Source organism: Octopus bimaculoides, chromosome 8 (genome assembly GCF_046866305.1).
Source record: "Octopus bimaculoides isolate indiv1 chromosome 8, ASM4686630v1, whole genome shotgun sequence".
NCBI classification, from domain to species: domain Eukaryota; kingdom Metazoa; phylum Mollusca; class Cephalopoda; order Octopoda; family Octopodidae; genus Octopus; species Octopus bimaculoides.
In genome coordinates, this window is record NC_142935.1 from 82,575,051 (window position 1) to 82,598,358 (window position 23,308).

At 37.8% G+C, this 23,308-nt stretch overlaps 1 protein-coding gene across 2 annotated transcripts in view; it reads right to left on the reverse strand.

The window, feature by feature from the left end:
* Positions 1-520: 520 nt before the first annotated feature.
* The window catches only part of LOC106875343 (uncharacterized), a 205,805-nt gene continuing 183,017 nt past the window's right edge, over positions 521-23,308 (reverse strand). For both annotated transcript variants that reach the window (XM_052970202.2, XM_052970201.2), the window contains exons 9-11: positions 17,016-17,114; positions 4,110-4,190; positions 521-2,942 (exon numbers count right to left, since the gene is read on the reverse strand). In XM_052970202.2, the coding sequence (XP_052826162.1) occupies positions 1,884-2,942; positions 4,110-4,190; positions 17,016-17,114 (1,239 nt within the window). In that variant the 3' untranslated portion in view covers positions 521-1,883. The remainder of the gene's footprint in view (positions 2,943-4,109; positions 4,191-17,015; positions 17,115-23,308) is intronic.

Sequence of the window (23,308 nt, forward strand, 5' to 3'; positions counted from 1 at the left end):
ATTGTTTTCACCTCAACAGATGTCATTGATTGGTTAAAATATGACAGCTTTAACATGAAATAACTTTGAAAATACACAATTTTCTCAAAAACGCCATGTGTAGATGATGTTTTTATGTGACACATTCTACCAGTATACAAATTTTGAAAGTGTTTAGTTACAAAAAATTATTTTTTAAATGTGCCGGCCAAAAGGAAAAGATCCCAATTTCTATGTCAGTATCCTCTAAGAAAGAGTTCCACTTGACTACAAATACAACCTTTTTTTGATTTTTTATCAGACTTTTACTAATGTAGAAACACTCAGTTATGATTTTAGACATTATACCACTGAATTTAAGACAGAAAAGTGCAACAGGTTCACTTCTGGGATTTGTACCTATCACACATCAGGGATCTCTCAGTAGGCACATTTCTCTTTTTTGTTTTAAATGGGTGATTTTAAAATTTAATATCAAATAAAACTGAAATCATATATGAAAATTTCTTGGAAAGCCTGAAATAACACCAAATAGTATCAGTTTGTTTAAAATGTTTATTCCGTTTCTGTCTTGCGAATTATGTTAACAGCCAAAATACATGCATGAATTAAAGGTATGTGTTCACTTTTCCATTGTGAAAAATAGAACTCCTAGTCAGAATAATGTTTATGCAAATGCACAAAATAAAATGAAAACAAAACAAATAATTATGAAAACCATAAAACAAAGTTTTAAGGAAAAATAGGATTGTATTTGACAAAAGAAGTCAACAAGAAAATTTCAGTTTCAGTTCCAACACAAATATTTGTATTATAATTTTGTCAGTTTCACAGCTTTTTAATTGGAAATAAATGAATTTGTAATAACAATGATTTAGTTTTATTTACAAGTTATTTAACTAACGTTTGAATTTTGAATGATTTCTGTAAAACTTAGAAATAGATTTTCAAGAGTCATAATATCATAGTTTAGTCAGTTATTAAATATAAAACTTATCTAAAATATCAAATTAAATCTCAATGAGAAACCACATTCATATGATGAAAAGGATTCCCACAAGTTTTACATACCTGAAAATTCCACAAATTGCTTACTTTTAAACAAAGAATATTTCTTATTCAGGTAAAATATAAAGTAAAAAGGTTTTCGTTTATAAAAATTTTTTTAAAATACTGAAATTATTTAGTGAATTAATAATAAGGATATGTTATTTGTACATATTCTGATAATTTAAGAAATTGGAAACTGAACATGACAACTGCTTTGTTAGGAGAATGAGAAAATATATTTCTCTTGTAGTCAAGAAGATAAATATTGAAGCACTTACATATAATGTAAGTAGTTAAATTTAGAGGTTACTGAAACAAAACATAAGTAAATGGGCAGACCATTTTTCAACAATCTGGAAAAGTGTTAACACACATCTCACAATGACATACATTTTTCACTCATACACACATCTATTTTCCAATATTTACAAAGAAGAGCACAAGCCATTGTTAATTAACAGAAGAAAAAATTAGATTATTTGGTATATAAAATGGAAAAATGAATTTATGCTGTTCATAGGATTTTCTCTCATTTACCAACCACTGTTTCACCTGTTAATCAAAAATATATCCTTTGTATTGACTGCTGTCATCTTAGTTCTGCAAACACCTGAGCAATGGAGACATTATATTCTCAATGAAATGGCAAGTTTCCCATCACAGAGTTTTGCTGTTACAAGCAGCCACATATCTTTTTCAACATAAAAATATACACAATGTTTACACAGCATCCAGTAGCTAAAGTTTGTGCATGATAATCTTCATTGGCATTATAATGGCAGCTGTTATTGTGTAAATTCTATTTTTATTTTTGTCCTCCATTATTATTTCTCATGACTTTAAATCTCACACTTCTAACTAACACTAGCTATCTCTGTTTTTGATGCATTTCCATTCATTTTTATTGATTTCTCCTTATTAACATCTCCAGTGCCATCTCTTTTATTAGATCTAGCTGTAGGCCCTGTGCATGGATCAACAATTTTATTACCATTGATCATAGTTTCTAGTTGTTTCTTATTGTCAAGTTTCTGGCAGAATGTATTTTCTTGTTTAGACATTCCTTTTGAAGTTACTCTGCAGTGACTTGAGCATCCTTGTATAGGTTTACTAGCAGAAGAAACAGCAACATTTTTTTGATTACCATTAGTTTGGAAACATTTTTGTGGAATATTTTGTGGCATCTTCTGCCAATTATCTTGAGAATTCTTCGGTCCATAGTTGTGAGTAACTTTTATTGAATTAGTTTGCATTACACGTTGTGCATTAGTTTGGTTTACTTTTGGAAGTGACATTTCGTTGTTTTGGGGAAAGTTACTTGGTTGAAATTTCTGAATTTGTGGTGTCCTTTGCATAAGCACAGGCAGAGGTTTCTGAAAATTTGCAATGGACATTCTTTGAGGACTGAGTGATACAGAATTAGGTAAAGATTTGGGAGCTATAACTTGAGGTCTTTGAAAGATTTCAGGGGGTTTGGGTGCAATAAGCTGAGGTGTTTTGAGAGTTTGCAAAGTTTTCTGATTATGACTATGTTTAGTAGAAGGCGGTGGTTGAGTAGGTTTGTGAAATACAGCATTATCACTGCACGGCCTCATTACAGAGCTGCTATTGGTTGTTGTCTCAGTGCAACTAGCATTGGTACGTACAGTAGTTGTGACAACAGTGGTAGTAGTTGGTGTTGGAGTGGTCAATTGAACAGTAGTGGCAGTAGGTGTTAAGACAGTTGAAGCCTTTGTCACATGTGTAGCAGCTGCTGTAGTATGTGTTACAGTGTTAGTGACACCAGTAGTGGACACTGACAGCTTCAGTTTTTCTTTCACACTTCTGTTTTCAGAGACAGTTTCTGTGTTAGACAGTTTGGGTTTCTTAGCACTATTTTCAAACACAGAATAGAAGAGTCGCAATGGAGCATTCTGCAAAAGACATTTCAGTAACATATTAATCATAAATTGCCAAGTTCAATCACAGATTGTTTTAAAATAGATTAAAACACACAATTCTGTCTTTCACAAAGCAATCAGATAAATATCACAAATACCATTAAATATCAAAAGTAGCTCACTTTCCTTAAAATATCAAACAAGCCAGAAACTGAATCCACAATTTATCATAGTTACAGAATGTAATTTGTCAGCTTTAATCTAACAAAACTATATGAGATTAATGAAACACAGAGTAATTACCAATAGATTCAGTAATCTAGTGACAGTGTTAACTTTAATCACTTCATCCAATGTGATATTTTATTGAAAATCTTAGTTATAGGTTTATGAGTTCACTATGGCAGGATTTTCACTCAACACTACATACTACTAAATAACACTAATTTAAACATTCTAAATCAGCATTCAGGTACTACTTTATTTCATAAAACTCAGATACACTTCAGATGCTGACTTCCTACCAGCAGTTAGAACAGAGGACCCACATCAATCAACAAAATAGACTACATACTCCAGCCTGGAAGAAAAGGAAGCCTATATATATATATATATATATATATATATATATATATATATACATTGGAGCTTGATCTTCTAGAAATAGCAGATAAATTCCTACATAATATTCTCTACTATCTTTACAGCTTAATGTTGTAACCCTGAATATATTCTGCTAGAAAAGCAAAAGTACAAAATGGCCATTGCTAAAATGGCTTTCATCATAGATTTACCTATCAGTTTCAATCTCGCTGATCTCAGGAGGCCTATAAACAGTGGTGGACTGGTCAGATTGCCAGCTTGCCTGAAGGCAAGTGGGCCCCTGCAACATTAGAATCCATATATGGGGACCCATCCCCTCAAGTTTGAGAATTTTTTACTCACTCCTGGAAGACTGCATTAATTATTTCAGCCCGGCTGTGTTTGTAGACAGTTAAAAAGAATACTTAAAAAAAAAAAAAATTAAATGATAGCATTGTAGTTGCAGGTGGCCCCCCCCCCCCCTTAGTCTCCTGGCAACTAATATTTTTAGACCTAGTCTGCCACTGCCTATAAAGGTTATAAGCACAGTTGCTTCCTCTAGGCTGTACTATTAAAAACATGCAAAAACAATTATAGGGAATGGTTATAGAAACTTACCCGTCTCCAGGTATAAATGTAAGCAATATCAATCAAAGTGTAGTTGTCTTTCAGTGGTTCATCGGAGTGAAATATGTGAATCTGCGCAGACAAGCAATTGTCATTAGAAACAGTGAAGATAGAATGAATGCAATCAAAAACAACAGAACACAAAACTTTGTAGTCAAACTAAAAACAAAAACATTCCTTATTTCTTGGCTGCTGATCTCATTGTTGTTGTTATTTTCTTCCATTTCTTCAACCAACAAAAAAATTGGTAAAAAGGAAATGGCCAAATAAATATGGTATAGAAATGTCAGTTTTTAACACTAATAATACAAACAATGATAAGAAAGCAATACAAATATATTAATCACAATCATGATTAGTTACATTGGGGAACATGGTTTTCATTATCTGATGTCGGAGGCATGTCACCAGGTAATTTTGGAGTTGCTGATTTCAAAAATGAAATCCATCATGTCAATCTTTTTTACAAACTCAAATATCTATTTTGCAACATTTCCAGTATTGTAACCATTTAAAAAAATAGATAAGAGTTCATCAAATGCAGACCCATGTACAGAGATTGACATAACTTTGAAACATAGCTTTCCAATATTGTTTAAAGTAAATGCAACTACAAAAGTGTTGTGAAATGATTCCAACCACCCACAAGTGACTAAAAGAGAACTGACACATTACTATAAAATAAAGAACTTTCAGCAGTTCAGGGTAAGAAGTTCACTGTGAGCCACTGGCAGAGAGCATTTAACCTTGTGTAACAGTAATCATAGAGAGTTGTGTGAATACTTTCTTCCCCCCTCCCACTTCATTAAACACCAGGATATAAAAGTGGCGATTTGTTCGAAGCTTGGGTTGGACATTTAGAATTTTTTGGGGTATGAAACCAAAGAAAAATTAATTTTAACATGGAAGACTTATTGGCCTCCATAGTGCAGTAGCAACACCAACAAAAACCAACAGTTGCTGGAATTAATGTTAAAGAAGTCGGAAAATACTTCAGGATCATATTCGCCAGACAAAATAGCAAACTCAATTGAAGAATTCAGTTATAATCCAGAAAAAGGATTACCTTCACTGCATATTTTCGATGATACAAAGAAATCTTCAGAGAAAAATGTGAAAATTGGATGAACAAGAAAAAAATACGACTTCTTTTAAGAAAGTTATCCCAAATTGAACATGAAACATATAGTAATTATATTCTGCTGAAGAGCCCAGGTGAAATTTGTTTCAATGAAACAATATTTTATCAAACATTTTCAGGGAAAGAAGTACCCTGTTCAATACTTGCTGGCAATGTATAAATATGGTAAAAAACTATGATGAAGAATTTGTCACCTAATTTTTGTTCAAGGGCTAACTGCAAGCAAAGTTGCAGACGTAGGTTCCCAGATATTAACAAAATTAGAACAGAACCAAAAATTAACTCTACAGGCAGTTGCAGAAGAATGCCAGAAAATTATAAATCTAAGACATGACACAGATAAAATTGAAGAGAAAGATTGCTCTCATATTCATGTGCCAATCAGTAATGGACGAGAAAAAATGAAAAAAATGTCAAAACTGAATCCATGTTATGGGTGCAGTGGTCTACATTTTAAAAGCAACTGTCCGTTTAAAAATATAAAATGCTTCAAGTGTAGAAAGATAGGTCATAAAAAATCACACCGTAAAACAAAAGCTAAAAAACAGCTCAACAGAAAAGATCATGTAAACAGGTTATTGGTGACAAGAAATATGAACAAGCCTCAAAGGAAATTTGTGTATGTAAGAATTAACAACACAAACATAAAGTTACAATTGGATACAGGCAGCGATATCTTGATAATTAATCCAGATACATGGAAAAAAATCTGGAGACCGGGATTAAAAGAAACTTTGAAAATTGTATGTGGTATTTCAGGAAAAAAATTACATTTTTAGGGCAAAATGATAAGTGACATTACATTTCACGGAAATATCTTAAAAGCCAAAGTTTTTGTGTTGAATAATACAACAAATTTATTCAGAACAGACTGGATAGAATTATTTAACTTATGGGACCTCCCCATAAATCTTTTCTGCAAAAATGTGAATGGTTTTACCGCTGGAACAAATAAGTTCTCAGATGAATTAAAATAAAAAATTAAAAACGATTTTTCCTGAAGTTTTGTCTGATGAATTAAGTCTGTGCACCAAAACAAAGGTGACGTTTCAGGTAAAAGAAAATACTATACCGATATTTAAACCAAAATGAACTGTACTTTCCAAAGTGTTGAAACAAGTCAATGATGAATTAGATAGTCCTGAAAATCGTGGAGTTGTTGAAAAGTTTGATTATGCTGAATGGGCATCCCCAACAGTTTATACCAAGAAAAAAAAAAAAAATACAGGTATGTGCAAATTGTCCAACTGTTTTAAATGAGTGTTTGATGACATGTAATAACCCACTACAAAGTGCGGAAGAAATTTTTGCAAACTCGAATGGAGGAAAATTTATTTGAAGTTGTGGTGGACAGTATCTCAAAGTGGCCTGAAGTGCATAAGTGTAAAAAGCCAACATCTGCAGTTACATTAAGTTTTTTATATGAGTTGTTCACCAGATATGGTATTCCTGATACCATTGTGTCTGACAATGGAACTCAATTTACTTCAGATGAGTTCAAAAAATTCGTAAAATGTTCATTATCAAACGTGACCACTCCAATGGATAAGCAGAGCATTTTGTTGGCACTTCTAAGATGCCCTTAAAAACGGTGAACAATGAAGTAATGGATGACCTTGCACTTCAACAATTTCTAAGTGTGTACTGAGTAACACCTAATCCAAATACCCTGTCTGGAATGTCACCTGTGGGATTGATGCTTGCTAGAAACATCAGATCCATCTTTGATAAGCTGATACTGAGTGAAAATAGAAAAAAGGCGAACAACAAATATACTTCAGCTCGGTGACACAGATTTTTTTAAAAACCTATAGACACAGTAAAGAAAGCTGGGAGGATGGTGTAATTATCAAACAAATTGAAAGAATGATATTCCTAGTAAAAGGAAAAAATATCAAATATAAAAGACATATAAACCAACTTATGAATGGAAACGCTAGAATTGAACCCTAAGCATAAGAGATATTAAAACTCTGAGTGGAGTTTAATTCTAAAAAGGGGAGATGCTGTGGACGGATTCCGACCCCCCCCCCCCCAAGTGACTAAAAGTGGACTGACACATTGCTATGAAACAAAGAACGGTCAGCGGTTAAGAGTAAGAAGTTCACTGTGAGCCACTGGCAGAGAGCATTTAACCTTGTGTAACAGCAATTGTAGTGCATTGTGTGAATACCTTTTTTCTACCCACTTCATTAAATTATTTATCCAACACCAGGATATAAAAAAAAAAATGTGAAAACTAAAGTATCTTCAGTAAATAAAAAGCACTGAACTTGAGCAACTTCCACTATTTTCAATCTAACCAGTTTTAAATGTCATGATGTTAATATGAGACATATATGATGATGTCCTTGACATTATGCTTTCTCCAAGTGACAACTGGCTTGAATATATGTTTTGTATTTCAGAAATATGGCCAGTTGTGGGAGAAGAAAATGCTAAAACAGTCTCAATGTCTTCCACTATATTTGTGGATGTTACACTTTACCTAGGCAGTGAAACAAAATCACTAATTTTGTGAAGAAAGTTTACAATACTTACTTTGGTATAAAACTGGGTGGTCAAGACAAGGCCTGGGCATCCCCATGTTGAAACAGTGAGACAGTGACTGCTTCAAATAGATAAGCAGAAAGTTTCCAGCTTTGTCTCTTGGCATAATTAAGTTTGGTGTGTTTGACAGGTCACAGATTACATGGCTATTGTAGGATGAGCAGTTTTTATAAACCATGTCAGGCACCGAAAAAGTAATATGGAATGCTTTTGCTGTAGCTGTGATTTTTTGGGGAGACAAGAAGTCATCAAATTATGAAGAACTTCTGCAGACCCTGTTAGCCAGTTTTTGAGTACTGGGCTGCAATATGAGTGTAAAAGTGCATTTCCTGCACTGTCATCTGGACTACTTCCCTAAAAATCATAGAGCAATAAGTGATGAGCAAGGAGAAAGATTCCACCAAGACATTGAGACCATGAAGACTAGGTATCAAGTTTGAAAACAAGGTATGTCGAGCTCTTTATAAAATGACAGGCTCTACAGTGGAGAAACTGGGAAAATTAACAAGCTCAATTTACGATACGGGGAAGGAATTGTTTGGAGTAAAAGAGAATATCCGATTAGAGAAAGGAAAGTGTAGACCAAACAGGAGGATCAGGAAAATGAAACAGTTGAGGAAGGAAAAGACCAGCCTAAGAAAGTGATGGAAATGTGCTGCAGAAGATGACAAACCTGGCCTCGTGCTGCTGTATAACGATTTGGAAAGGAAATGTTATGTGCAACGACATATCCGCCAATATGAGCATCGAAAGGAGAGTAAACGGACTCGGGGGCAGTTTCTGAAGGACCCGCATGGGTTTACTTAGAAGCTGTTCACTGAACCGAAGAGTGGTTCTTTATCGTGCATGAAAGAAGAATTGGACACTCATATCAAAGAAACCTACAGCAATCCGCACCGTAACCAGCTACTGCCACCTCTACATGGGCTAAATCATCTCTCAGAACCTGATATTGAATTCCAAATTGGGGACATCACGGAGAGAGGTGAATGATTTCGTAAGAAAAGTGAGAGCAAAGAGTGCCACAGGAGGTGATGGCATCTCATACAAAGTCTATAGATATTGCAATCGTCTGCGAAAGAAGCTCTTTGTCCTACTCCGACAACTGTGGCGCGAAGAGACTCTAGTAGAAGACTGGTGTAAGGCAGAAGGTATATACCTGCCGAAAGAGGCCAATGCAAAGACTTTAAAACAGTTTAGGCCGATATCCTTATTGAATGTGGAATGCAAGATCTTTATGGGAATTCTTTCGAGGAGAACAGTGACGTATTTACAGAATAACGGGTATGTTGATGAGTCTGTTCAAAAGGCCGGAATCCCTGGATGCATTGAACACTGTTTTTCGATTTGGAAAGCGATCCAAGATACCAAACAGAAAAAGAGAAGTCTGAACGTGGTATGGCTTGACCTAGCTAATGCATATGGCTCAGTGCCACACGAATTACTAAGAGCCATGGACCATTTCCACATTCCAGACAAAGTGATCAAAATAATGAGGATGTATTATGACAGTTTTGAAATGAGGTTTACAGCTGGAAATTTTACAACAGATTGGCACCAATTGGAGATTGGCATTGCTGCTGTCTGTACAATATCTGTCACGTGGTTTATCTTAGTCATAGAGATGATTTTGAAAGCGGTGGAATTTTTCGGAAAAATCACCCATGTACAATCACCTAAGAAAGCCTTCATGGATAACGTGACACTTTTAGCTACAGATAAACAAGTCATGCAGAATGCTCTCTTGAGACTAGATGAACTTGTGAGGCGGTCAAGGATGCAGTTTAGAGCAAAAAAGTCGCATAGTCTGACATTTGTTAAGGGAGTGCAGAAAGAATTTAAGTTTCGAATAGCTGAAGAAAGCATTCCAACAGTCAAAGAACCTGTCAAGAGGTTGGGGTAAGTATACGCTGGAACATTGTCAGATAGAAGTCGCGGAATGGAAATTATGAAACAAGCCGAGGCTGGATTATCAACGATTGATAACTCGAAGTTACCAGGTAACTATAAAATTTGGTGCTTGCAGTTCGGTTTGTACCTGCGACTTTCGTGGCCACTTTTAATATACGAGGTAGCCTTGTCACGAGTTCAGATCATTGAACAAAAATGCAATGTGTTCATTAGAAAGTGGCTAGGCCTACCTTGGATGTTGAACAGTTCAGCTCTTTATCGTAAAAGAGGTTCGTTGCAGTTACCACTGGCGTCAATAGTCAAAATATATAAACTAGGGAAGATATGGACGGTGATGATGCTCGGAGAATTGAAGGACATAGAAATCTGGCGTAACCCACCAGAGGTGAAAACAGCCAGGAAGTGGAAAGCAGAAGCAGAGACTGATGACATCTTGTCTTCTCTTATACACAGAGATATGGTGGGTGCAACACAGAACCATCGGAGAGGACTTGGTTTTGGTGCAGATCAGTTCAGACCGTTTGCAAGTATGATGCGGAGCAAATGCAGATCTGTTGTTAGCAACAGCGTCAAAACAAGAGAGCTTCATTTGATCAGATGTAGTCAACAAGGACAGATGAAGAGATGTGCAGAACATGTTGTTGAGAGGAAAATATGTTGGGATGAGATATGGAAGTGGACGACATCTCAGCTAAGTTTTCTGATTCGTGCATCCTATGATGTTTTGCCGTCACCTAAGAATCTAGTAAGATGGAACATCTCAGAGAATGACATATGTAAAAGCGGAAAGGTCAGAACACTGAAACATTCTTTCCAACTGTTCCTTAGCATTGAATAAATATACATGGAGATACAACCTGGTCCTGAAGGTTATCTTCAATGCTATGAAAAACCAAATTCATCTCACCAACACTGAGAAAAAACCGTTGAAAGTACCATCTAGAGATTTTATTACCTTCGTGTGCTCAGGTCAGCGGATCCATTTCAAGAAGAAGAAACTTCCTGTGAGAGATGTAAAGTGGAACGGCTATTGGGAAGTGACTGCAGATTTACCTGGGTGCCAAGGATTCTTTCCCATCCCAGTTATGGAAAAATCGGACATTTTAATGTGGTGTGAAAGAAGGAAAGTTGTAAATCTAATCGAGTTAACGGTTCGTCATGAAGATAACATGGATGCCACTTGGGCTTGAAAGATTGACCGTTATGTAAACCTCCTTGAGAAATGTGAAGATGCAGGCTGGAAAGTGGAGATTTTCCAATCGAAGTTGGATGTAGAGGGTTTGTAGGACACAGTGAGAGACGACCGCTGTTATCGTTAGGTCTAACTCATCGTAAGGTAAATACCACCATGACCGATATCCAAAATACAGTGGAGAAGGCTAACCACTGGATTTGGTTAAAAAGAGACGATGAGTGATGGCTAGAGACATATTGAGCTTTGTTTTGAATAACCAGTTGATCTAGCAAGCAGGGCCTCATATCAGTGAGGGGGGCAGGTATGCATTGATGCCGTTGAGATAGACCCCGAAACAGCGTGCATTCTCTCCTGATAACCCCATACACTTGCTGGCTTCCGGTATGCAGGAGTTCTCAACTGGTAGCACTTGCATGTGCAAGTTGTTTGCAAGACATATATATGCAGATATACATACATGTGTATATATATATATATATATCCCTAAATCAAAATCACTGCATGACCTGGACATTGACATGAGCAAGGATGCTTCTTTCCAGCTGCATATTACCAATTTGGTAATAAAATGCAGATGGCTGGCTGGCTGGCTGGCTGGATGGGTCCTCCGAACTATCAAAACAAGAGAAAAGGAGACTTTGATGATCCTTTGGAGGACATACGTTCTCAGCCGCTTAGATTATTGCTCCCAACTATGGTCACCACACAATATAAAATCCACAGCGGAACTCGAAGCAATCCAACGAAGCTACACTAAGAAAACTGTCTCGATGCAACATGTCAGCTACTGGGAAAGACTTAAAGAATTAAAACTCTTCACCCTGAAACAAAGGTGGGAGAGATATGCAGTGATATACATCTGGAAAATCCTAGGCCTTGTACCAAGCTTTGGCATTGAAAGTTACTCAAACTGTAGAATGGAGCGCCACTGCATAGTGCCAAAGATCTTAGCATCGCCATCAAAACACAGGACTAGATACTGCAACATCTTGGGCTTCAAGGGCCCACATCTCTTTAATATCCTTCCAAAATGCCTGAGAGACCTGCATGGTGTGGATGTAAGTGTCTTTAAAACAAAACTAGATCTCTTCCTGTTACGGGTTCCAGATGAGCCTACCACACTGCAGGAAACACAGATGAGGGCAACAGCATCAAACTCCGCCATTGACCACATGCCACATATCAGAGGAGGTTCCAAATAATTATATAGCTCTGTCAATGGTGGTGCTCCAGCATGACCGCTGCTTTGCAGCTGAAACATTTTAAAATAATTAAAACAAAATAAAATAAATTATATATATATATATATATATATATATATATATATATATATGGATATATATAAGCATATATATATGCATATATATACATGTGTATATATATGTGTGTATATGTATATATACATACATATATATATGTATATAGATATATATATATTCTGTTGTGTCTGGGGAGAGTCATTCTCTTTTGGTGCCTTATAATTTAACACACTCGCCAGTAAAATTTCCACTTATTTCTTTTTTTTTTTCCTAAAATTTTTGTTGTGTATATATATTGAGGTAATGACAAGTGACCAAGACCTTTGGGGATATGCAGTACTTGAGAAAACCTGGCAAGCCAAGTGAGACCATAACTGTGGCCAATGCCAGTGCAGCATTACCAGCGCATTTAAGAGTACCCTTCAATCATTGGGCAATAAACTGCTCTTGCGAAGACCTGTTGAGGTAAGTGAAATTACTGCCATGGTCAAAGACAGTACTGCCTAATTGGCACCTGTGCCAGTGGCACATTAAGAGCACCATTTGAGCGTGATCATTGCTAGTGCTGCCTGATTGGCTTTTGTGCTGGTTGCATGCAAAAATGCACTAATTGAGCGTGGTCAATGCCTGTACCACCTGACTGGCCCTAGTGCCAGTGGCATGTAAAAAGCACCCACTACACTTTCAGAGCGGTTGGCATTAGGAAGGGCATCCAACTGTAGAAACTCTGCCAGATCAGATTGGAGCCTGGTGCAGCCTTCTGGCTCGCCAGCACTCAGTCAAACTGTCCAACCCATGTCAGCAGGGAAAGCAGATGTTAAACGACGATGATGATGACGATGTTTTATTTATATATGTGTCTGTGTGTGTATATATGTGTGTGTGTGTGTATACATACATGTGTATATGTATATATATGTATATATGTATATATATATATACATATACATATAGGTGCAGGAGTGACTGTGCAGTAAGTAGCTTGCTTACCAACCACATGGTTCCAGGTTCAGTCCCACTGCATGGCACCTTGGGCAAGTGTCTTCTACTATAGCCTCAAGCTGAACAAAGCCTTGTGAGTGGATTTGGTAGACAGAAACAAAAAGCCCGTCATGTATATATATATATATTTATATATATTTATATATATATATATATATATATATATATATGTATGGATATGTTGTGTGTCTGTGTTTTGTCCCCCCAACATCGCTTGACCACCGATGCTGGTGCGTTTACGTCTCTGTCACTTAGTAGTTCGGCAAGAGAGACCGATAGAATAAGTACTAGGCTTACAAAGAATAAGTCCTGGGGTCAATTTGCTCGACTAAAGGGAAAAAATATGGTTGGCAGTAGATTGTTTCAGCATGAATCTGGTTTGTTGTAGGTGGCATCTGCTTCTCATGGTAGGAAAAGCACAGTCGAGAAGGATTCATGTCAGAGATGGCCTGGACCATCCCCCCCTCTCTATGTATGCATGCATCAACCTGCAGCCTCCCACCTCATAGCTGTCTGTCACATGCACTAGTATGGACATGTCCTCTGTCTCCTGCAAGATCAGCCTACCAGGAGGATCTCCAGAGGCTCAATGTCACCTTGGAGGATGCACAGGGGCTGGCATGAGACCGCTGTGATGGAGAGCACTGGTGGACCTGGTCGGCTCTATGCATGATGATGCCTATGGAACCTCTAATTTGGAATGACCCCAGCCCCATCAAACAAGAGCATGAAGTCAAGAAGCCAAGCTAAATCTGACTGTTTGAAAGATTCCTAAACTTCCAGATCTTCCCTTCCCAGATTGGTTTGCATCTCTGAGACCCCTATGTTGGGAAGTACATTCTTCATCAAGAAAGGACTTTGCATTCACAAGTATCTGCCTACCCTACTTTATAGTGAGAATGTAGTCAACCTGGCTTTTGTACCAGATTCAAAAGGTGATCGAAAGGTTGGTAGGTTAATGTTGCAGATCAACAAGTCATTAGCACTATAGACTCCCAGTAACCTTCTTCCCTCCTTATTTCTAGAATCCCACACATATTTATGCATACATATATACAAACATACATACACACACACACACACACACACATACATACATGTATGCATATACAAATTTATATATACATATATACACATATATATGTGTATGACTGTGTCTGTATGTGTGCGGACCTCACAAAACAGCAAACACATAGAACAGACAGTCAGATGGAAACTAATTGCATTCCTTGAAGAGAATGACTTGCTGAATGATACTCAGCACAGTTTTCAACCAAGCAGAAGCTGCCTGACACAGCTCTTGCAGCACTACAACTGGGTGTTTAAGAAGCTAACCAACAACTCAAATGTGGACGTAATATATCTTGACTTTGCAAAAGCCTTTGATAAAGTTTACCATGATATATGTTATAAGCTGCATAATCTCAGCATAGTTGGAAAACTTGGAGAGTGGCCACACTACTTTCTAAAAGATAAAAATTAGGTAGTAGTAGTCAACAGGACTATCTCCAAGGAAATGTAAATAATGAGTGGTGTTGGTCATTCACTTTGACCATTGAGTAACTGATGCTATGCATCAATGAAATCCAGTCTCTGAAAATGTAGCAGAAACTGGCTGCTTTTAGGACTGCTGCTAAGTAGCAATGATTGATCCTTCTGAAAGCTTCAACTGATTCAAAATGACCAAAGCCCACCAATGCCAGATTTGTTACCTGCTCTCTCCAAGGTGAATCACATAAAGCACAAAGTGGAAGTTGTGTGATGGATGGATCTGTTGGGATTGCATCCATTTGTGTTTTCCCAAATAACCTACAAACAAGTGCTAACCTCTCTCCTACACCCAGGTCAAAATCTAAAATTCAACATTCAGAAGGGCTATGATCCAGAAATTAACAATAATATCCCCTTTGTTTGCATTCCTTCTCAGCAGCAATCACAAACCACAGCTCACAGAACTGGGAGTTCTATTCTGAAGCCAGTTGCAGTTAACACTTGCATAGAGATCACCAACCAAGTCTGACATATAACCACAAATCTCATAAGGCAGATCATCTAAACCAGGTGATTTGTTCCTTCTGCAACTACTCAATGCCTCCCATATATCATTTGTTGCTATTGGCCTATTGAAGTGCTTTGCTTTTCCAGTGAGAAGTGTGTGACCAGGCTGTTGAGGTAGGAACTAAAGTCCATAACCATATCTTATCTACCACTTACTTCAAACAGTTAAAGTGCTGCTGGAATGCAGCACACATTTGTTTATGGCAAAATAGTATGTGCCCATCATGGTATGTCAAGGCCTGAATTGTGACTTAGTGACCACAGAGCACCTCCCAACTTATACCCATCAAATTGCTTTTGTTCCAACTTGTTTTACCTTCTGAACTCTATCTCTGACAAGGCAACTTTTGTGTTTTGTGTTGAAGATATGGTCATGGAATATTCTTGTCATTAGCATATTGATTGCAATGCCTTTTCTAACCACTTCTGCTAACTTGTTAACTAGCTTCCTCGCTATCATTAGCACTCTGTCTAATACTATCAACAGCAAAACAGGTGATTTGTCCCTTCTGCAACCACTCAATACCTCTCATATATCAGTTATTGTTAATAGCCTATTGCAGTGCCTTGCTTTCACAATGAGAAGTGTGTGACCAGGGTGTTGAGGTAGGCACTTAAGTCCATAACCATGTTTAATCTACCACTTACTTCAAACAGTTAATGAAAGTGCTGCAACACAACAATCAAAATGAAATGGTAAAGTTTGCATTGCAATAAATGGTGTGGTATAAAATTTCTGCTGCATAATTAGAGCCAATTACTACATGAATGGTTTACTCACCACCAGAATGATGACAGGTAAAGCTGATTACCTGCAAGATATGAACTCAATGAAACGGAAAGTAAAATCTGTTAAAGTATTGTGTTTATTTATTCTTGTTTGTGTGAAAACACTACCCCAACGATAAGAGGATGGATAATCTAATAAGTGAGAAATGAATGGAAGAGACACAAATCTTGCAAGCTACATACAGGCAATTCATCTAGCAGAGAAGAACTCTTGTTAAAAATTAATAGAGAGAGTATAGGACACTTCTTATTTCTGTCACAGACAATATCTCAGAATTGGTGACAAGGAAAATCAGATATAGAATGATGATTCTGATGAAAAAAGGTTTCTAACTTTGACATATTTTAAGAGAAAAGCAATATAACCAACCCTAATAAGTATGCAAAAGGCAAACATGATTCAAGCTGAATTTGAAAAAAACAATTATAAAGAAAAGGACACAAAATGTATTGCAAGAGAATATAACTTATTACTACCATTTCAGGGATAACACTGCCATAATGGTCATGATGACAGCAAGGATGATGATAGTACTAATGGTAGTAATATTTGTGGAAGTAGTAATAAAAAAGTAAAACACAACAAAGTTCTAACATAGTAGGATTGCAATGATTTCATTCAATTATATAACTAAACATAAAAATGATGTTGACAATAACAAGTTCAAATTCTAATAAGTAACAAATTATTAATTCCCTACATTGAGGCATATTGAATTTTTAACCCCTCTTTACATGCAAACATTGTATTTAGTTATCACTTGTGAGAATTTTCATTCATTTGTTCTATTTTTTAATTTAACTAATTATTTCTATCTGTTAAATATGTCTTTATGACCAAGATGTCCTTCCCAGAAGCAACTCTTGCAAGAAAATAAAATCTATATAACCTTACAGAAGATAAATGGAGGTAAAAATACCGGAGATGGTAAAAGAATAAAAAACATACAGACATAGGTTCACATTAGGCAAATTGTTAAGGAATGACTCACCTCATAGCGCTGTGATAATTCAAATTTCATTCGCAGAAATTTCTTTAAATGTGCAACTGTAAAAGCTGCAGGACACAGTAGATAACGAATTTCTTTGCCCTGAAATTACCAAACAAAAAGGTATACATAAAAATTCTTTTAGAAATATATTTCTTTGTTTTGCATTCTAGAGATGCTAGAATATAATATAAAATGGATGCTATAAATAGTCACACACACAGATATCATAGCCTAACTAATTAGTGGGAGAATTAGTCAAGATGAGATGTAGTTTGGTTTCGTGCCAGGGAGAAGCACCACTGATGCTATATTTCTGGTAAGGCAGCTGTGGAAGAAATACCTAGCCAAAGATAAACCTCTGTACTTAGCTTTAGTTGATTTGGAGAAAGCTTTTGACAGGGTCCCCTGATCCTTTATCTGGTGAGCAATGCAGAAATTAGGGATAGGCAAGTGAAAGATGTACATGCCATGTACAGAGATGCTACTTGTAACAAGGTGAGGATTGGCAATGAGTACAGCGAAGAATTCAAGGAACAAGTAGGGATTCACCAAGGATTGGTCCTAAGTACCCTCTTGTTCATCATAGTCCTCCAGGCAATAACAGAGGAATTCAAGACAGGCTGCCTCTGGGAGTTCCTCTATGCTGATGACCTAGTTCTTATAGCTGAATCACTACCAAAACTAGAAAAGAAGTTCCAGGTGTGGAAGCAAGGTCTAGAATCGAAGGGCCATGGAGTTAACCTAGCAAAAACCAAAGTCTTAGTAAATAGGAAGGCAGACAAATCATAAGTCCTGTAGGAATTTCTGTTTGTGTATTTTTGCACTGAGTGGGTGCTACACAATTTCCTTACATTAATGTTTGAGGAAATTAGCAGAACAAGGAAGCATCCGAATATAAAACAATCTTTTATTCTGTATGTACGAAAATGTACACCTCGGGTTAATAAGTAGCCTAGTCTGGTGTAGATACAGCAAAGTTAAAGTTAATCATTCTTTATGAAGACAATATAACACCTCGGAACACTCAGTGGTCAGGTCAGGTATAGAAACAGCAAAGTTGGAGTTAATAATACTTTTTGAAGGTATTCTTCACAGAACTCCAGCAAAATCAGAGCTGGTCAATTACCGAGCATCCATGACAGGAGCATAGGCCAAAATTGAGAGCTGCTAAGGACACATCTGCAAGGTTCAGAGGTTGAGTCTCAAGTCAAAAACGCTAGAGATGGTAGAGGTAGACCCAGGAAGATATGAGATGAGGTGTTGAAGCATGATCTCCGAACTTTGGGCCTCACAGAGGCAATGATTAGTGACCGAGACCTTTGGTGATATGCTGTGTTTGAGAAGACCCATCAAGCCAAATGAAATCACAGTTGTGGCTGATGCTGGTGTGACATAGCTTGCACCTGTGCAGGTGGCACATAAAAAGCACCTTTCGAGTGTTGAGCTTCACGGAGGCAAACTGGTTGAGCTCATTTCGAATGTTGGGCCTCACAGAGGCAATGACTGAGACCTTTGGCATTATGTTGTGCTTGAGAAGAAGACCCATCAAGCCAAACAAAAATGGCAGTCATGGCAGATACCAGTGTCACGCAAATGGCATGTAAAAGCACCTTTTGAGCATTGGGCTTCACAGAGGTGAGAACCAAGACCATTTGGCATTATGCTGGGCTTCGAGTATTGGGCCTCACAGAGGCAATGATCAAGTCCATTTAACATTATGCAATGCTTGAGAAGAAGATCCATTAAACCAAGTAAAACCACAGTTGTGACAGATACCAGTGTTATGCAAATGGCATGTAAAAAAGCACCTAATTTTACTCTCAGAGTGGTTGGTGTTAGGAAGGGCATCCAGCTGTAAAAGTCATTCCAAAACAGACTGGAGTCTGATGCAGCCTTCCAGCCATGGTCAAAGCATCCAACCCATGCCAGCATGGACAACAGATGTTAAATGATGAGGTGTATATATATATATATATATATATATATATATATATATATATATATATATATATATATATATATATATATAAATGATGATGTGTCTATATATATTTATTTAAATGATGATGTGTATGTATACATATATGTATTTAAATAATGACATGTATGTATGTGAGTGTGTATATATATATATATATATAAAAACAAATAGTAAATGAGTATATGCATATATACGTACAGGTATGTGCATACCGACATCCACCTGTATGTATAGGTGCATATCTGGGTACAGGACATTGCAAACAAAACAGAGACGAAAAAACACACAAGCCACATAGAGAACATTCTACTTCATCAGCTACCTCCGTTTTAACACCGGCGTTTCAAAGAGCTAGGCAGGACGCATCGTTAAAACAGCTCTTCCCATGGACCGCAAATTAAATTTGTATACACAAATTAAACCTGTGCCATGGAGGAATGTCATGGCGGACAAAAAACAGGACAGGAAAACAAACAGAAAAGGCTTTACGGCCAGACGAGAAAAATTGTTTGTGTATGAACGCTGTGAGACACGAACTTGAAAGTAGGGACAAAGTGGTTCGTGTGTTAGCTCGGCGACAGCCAAGGAAGGAAAGGATTATTGACCGGAAGCATGTGACCATGCCGGTGTAAGGGGAAGAGAGAGAGTGGCAGAGGGAGAAACAAAGGGAGGAAGTAGAAGAATAGGTGAGCAACGAGAGGAAAAGAGAAAGAGAGGAAGTACGAGGGGGAAAAAAGAGATACGTAGTAGTAACAGAGGAAGAACGAGAGGGGTAAAGTGAGATACGTAGTAGTAAAGAGGAAGAACGAGGGGGGTAAAAATGAAGGAGGAAGAGAAAGAGAAAGAGATGGAGTAGCGTCGGAAAATATGAAGTTACGAAAAACTACTAACAATTGGAGACGCTGCGTTCAATCATGTAAAAACAAATAGTAAATGAGTATATGCATATATACGTACAGGTATGTGAATACCGACATCCACTTGTATGTATAGGTGCATATCTGGGTACAGGACATTGCAAACAAAACAGAAACGAAAAAACACACAAGATATATATATATATATATATATATATATATATATATATATATATATATATATATATATATATATGTATATATATGTCATCATCATCATCATCATTTAACGTCCGCTTTCCATGCTAGCATGGATTGGGCAATTTGACTGAGGACTTGTGAGCTAGATGGCTACACCAGGCTCCAGTCTGATTTAGCAGAGTTTCTACAGCTGGATACCCTTCCTAACGCCAACCACTCCGAGAGTGTAGTGGGTGTTTTACGTGCCACTCGGCATGAAGGCCAGTCAGGAGGTACTGGTAACGGCCACGCTCGAAATGGTGTATTTTACGTGCAACATGCAGAAGAGTCAGTCCAGCGGTACTGGCAACGATCACGCTCGGACGGTGCTCTTAGTGATCCACTGCTACAGGTGCCATCACGATTTCGCTTTCGCTTGCCCCAACAGGTCTTCGCAAGCCAAGTTTAGTGTTCAATGAAAGAGACGTTAGCAAGGGTGCCAGTCTATAAATTTAGTTCGATTTTGATTGCCTCAACAGGTCTTCGCAAGCGGAGTTTAGTGTCCAATAAAGGAATGTTACGCGTAAGTGGGCTGGCTACATCCCTGGCAGAGGCCTTGAATTTTGGTCTCACTTGGCTTGCTGGGTTTTTTCATGCACAGCATATTTCCAAATGTCTCGGTCACAAGTCATTGCCTAGGTGAGGCCTAATGTTCGGAGGTCGTGCTTCACCACTTCATCCCAGGTCTATATTTATTGTATTTGTGTAACATTGTTCGTTTATCCGTCCTTGTTTTCGTATACATTCGCTGCTTTCTTCCAAGGAATCTAATGCTCTGAGCATAGTTTTTCCTTGGGGCTGGCCAGATTGGAGCAATATCGAGAATAGCCAGCCGAAATTGCAAGGATAATCTGGATCACGACTGAGGAAAGAAAACTCCGAATGACCTGTCCTTGTTTTCTTTGTATCGTCTATCTGAATATTTTATTGTCCCTTTCTTGTATCCCCTTCTTCAGGAGGTTGATGGTTGCCCTGAACAAGGTTGGTCTTCAAGCGACAAGTGATAATTCCTAAACTGTGAAAACCGCTTGCAAACTTGTGTTTTGCTCATGGCAGCATCTTTGTATGCTGTCTGAGGCATGACAACTGTTTCAGCCATCACAAAAATTGACAATCAAGGGAGAAGCAGTGTAAAACAAAGATGCATCATGTGGCAGTAGGACCTCACAGAACACTGCTGGTTGGCAGACTGATGCCTGAGGGTCACATCAAGTGACTTCTAGTAGTAGAAGCCGGAACTACAATGGGCTTGTCCCACAAAGAATGTTTCCAGTTACTTTTGGGTACCCCCTCATATATATATATATATATGGGTATATCTATGCATTTATTTGCATATATATGAAGCTATGTATATGTATCAGATTATCATCATCTAATGTCCATTTTCTAAGCTGGCATGGGTTGGACGGTTTGACAGGAGCTGGCCAGCTGAAGAGCTGCCTAGGACCCCATGTCCATTTTGGCATGGTTTCTATGGCTAAATGTCCTTCCTAATGCCAATCACTGTACAGAGTGTACAGGGTGCTTTCATACAGTACTGGCACAGGTGTAATTCCATAGGGCACAAACAAACACAAGTCTCCAAGATTAGAAATGCTCAGCTGGAGAGAGATGCAAGGGACAAGCCTGTATGCAAGAGCCGTGCTTTTACTTAGCTTGACGTGTCTTCTCAAGCACACAGACTGCCAGGGGTCTCAGTCCCCTGTCCATCCATCTCTGAGTCCCAACATTTGTAGATCCTTTCTCACCACTTCATCAGTCTTCCTGGGCCCAGCCCTTCTATATGTTCCCTCTACACTTAGAGATTAGCACCACTTGATGCAACTGTCTTTGTTTATATGTATTACATGGCCATACCAGTGCAGTCTTCTCTCTTGCACACTACATCTGATGCCTCATATACCCAGTTTTTCTCTAAAATCCCTTATACTCTGTCGTATACACACACTGACAATACCCATCCAGCAGAGCATACTGGCTTCATTTCTTTGAAGCCTTTGCATATCCTCAGTAGTCACAGCTCATGTGTCACTGCCATGTAGCATAGCTGTCTGTACACAAGCATCATACAATCTGCCTTTCAGTCTGAGGGAGAGGCCCTTCATTAATAACAGAAGTACTAGCTCTCTGAACTTTACCCAGTCCATTCTTATTCTAGCAGCTATGCTTTCAGAACAACCTTCCTCACTAGTAACTTGGTCACCTAGGTAACAAAAACTTTCAACTATTCTAAGGATCCCCACTGACATTTGAGGGAGTCTATTTTTTAAACATTACTGGTGATTAATGTACCTACACATCTGCCACATGAAAAGACTACTTTCTCTGTTAGTCTTTCAATGATACTGCTGCACTTCTTATGTGTCTATAGCTTTCAGTGAGTACACTGCGTGGAGTTTCACCTGACACCTTTTCTACATATCTCCCTGAACGAATCTGTAATTTGTTGTTTTCTTACTTATCAATACTTTGGTCTTTACTAAATTAACTCTAAGGCCCTTTGATTCCAGTCTGTGCTTTGTTACATGAAATTTCTTCTCTAGTTCTGGTAATGATTCAGCAATAAGATAAACGTCATCAACATAGAGGAGCTCTCAAGGGCAGCCAATCTTAAATTCCTCAGTTATAGCTTGGAGGACTAGGATAAACAAGAAGGGTCTAAGAACTGATCTCTGGTGGACTCCTACTTGTATGCTAAACTTTTTGCTATACTCATAGGCAACTCACCCCTTACTGACAGCATGCACAGCTCTCACCAAACACTCATTTATCCCTAGCTTCTGCATTGCCCACCAGATAAGGGAGTGGGGGGGACTCTGTCAAAGGCTTTCTCCATGTCAACAAAAGTCAGATAGAGAGGTTTATTTTTGACAAAGTATTTCTCCTGCAGTTGCCTCACAGGAAGATAGCATTGGTGGTACTTCTCAGTCACTAGGTATGATTGTAATGAATACAGAAAGGTATTTGTCCCACGTCCCATGGCAGTGAAGAGTTACAATAACTTCATGGGAGGAACAGACAAAAACGACCAAATGATGTGCCTGCAAATGTGTCAACACCATTACAAATGGCCTTGCCAATTAGTGATGAAGTTCTTTATGCGGACATCATATAATACCTATGTTTTGCAGGGATTTTACAAGCCCCATGTCCAGCCTAGCAAAAGAATCTTCACATTCCATACTTTCTTGGATAAGTTTTGTCATGAACTA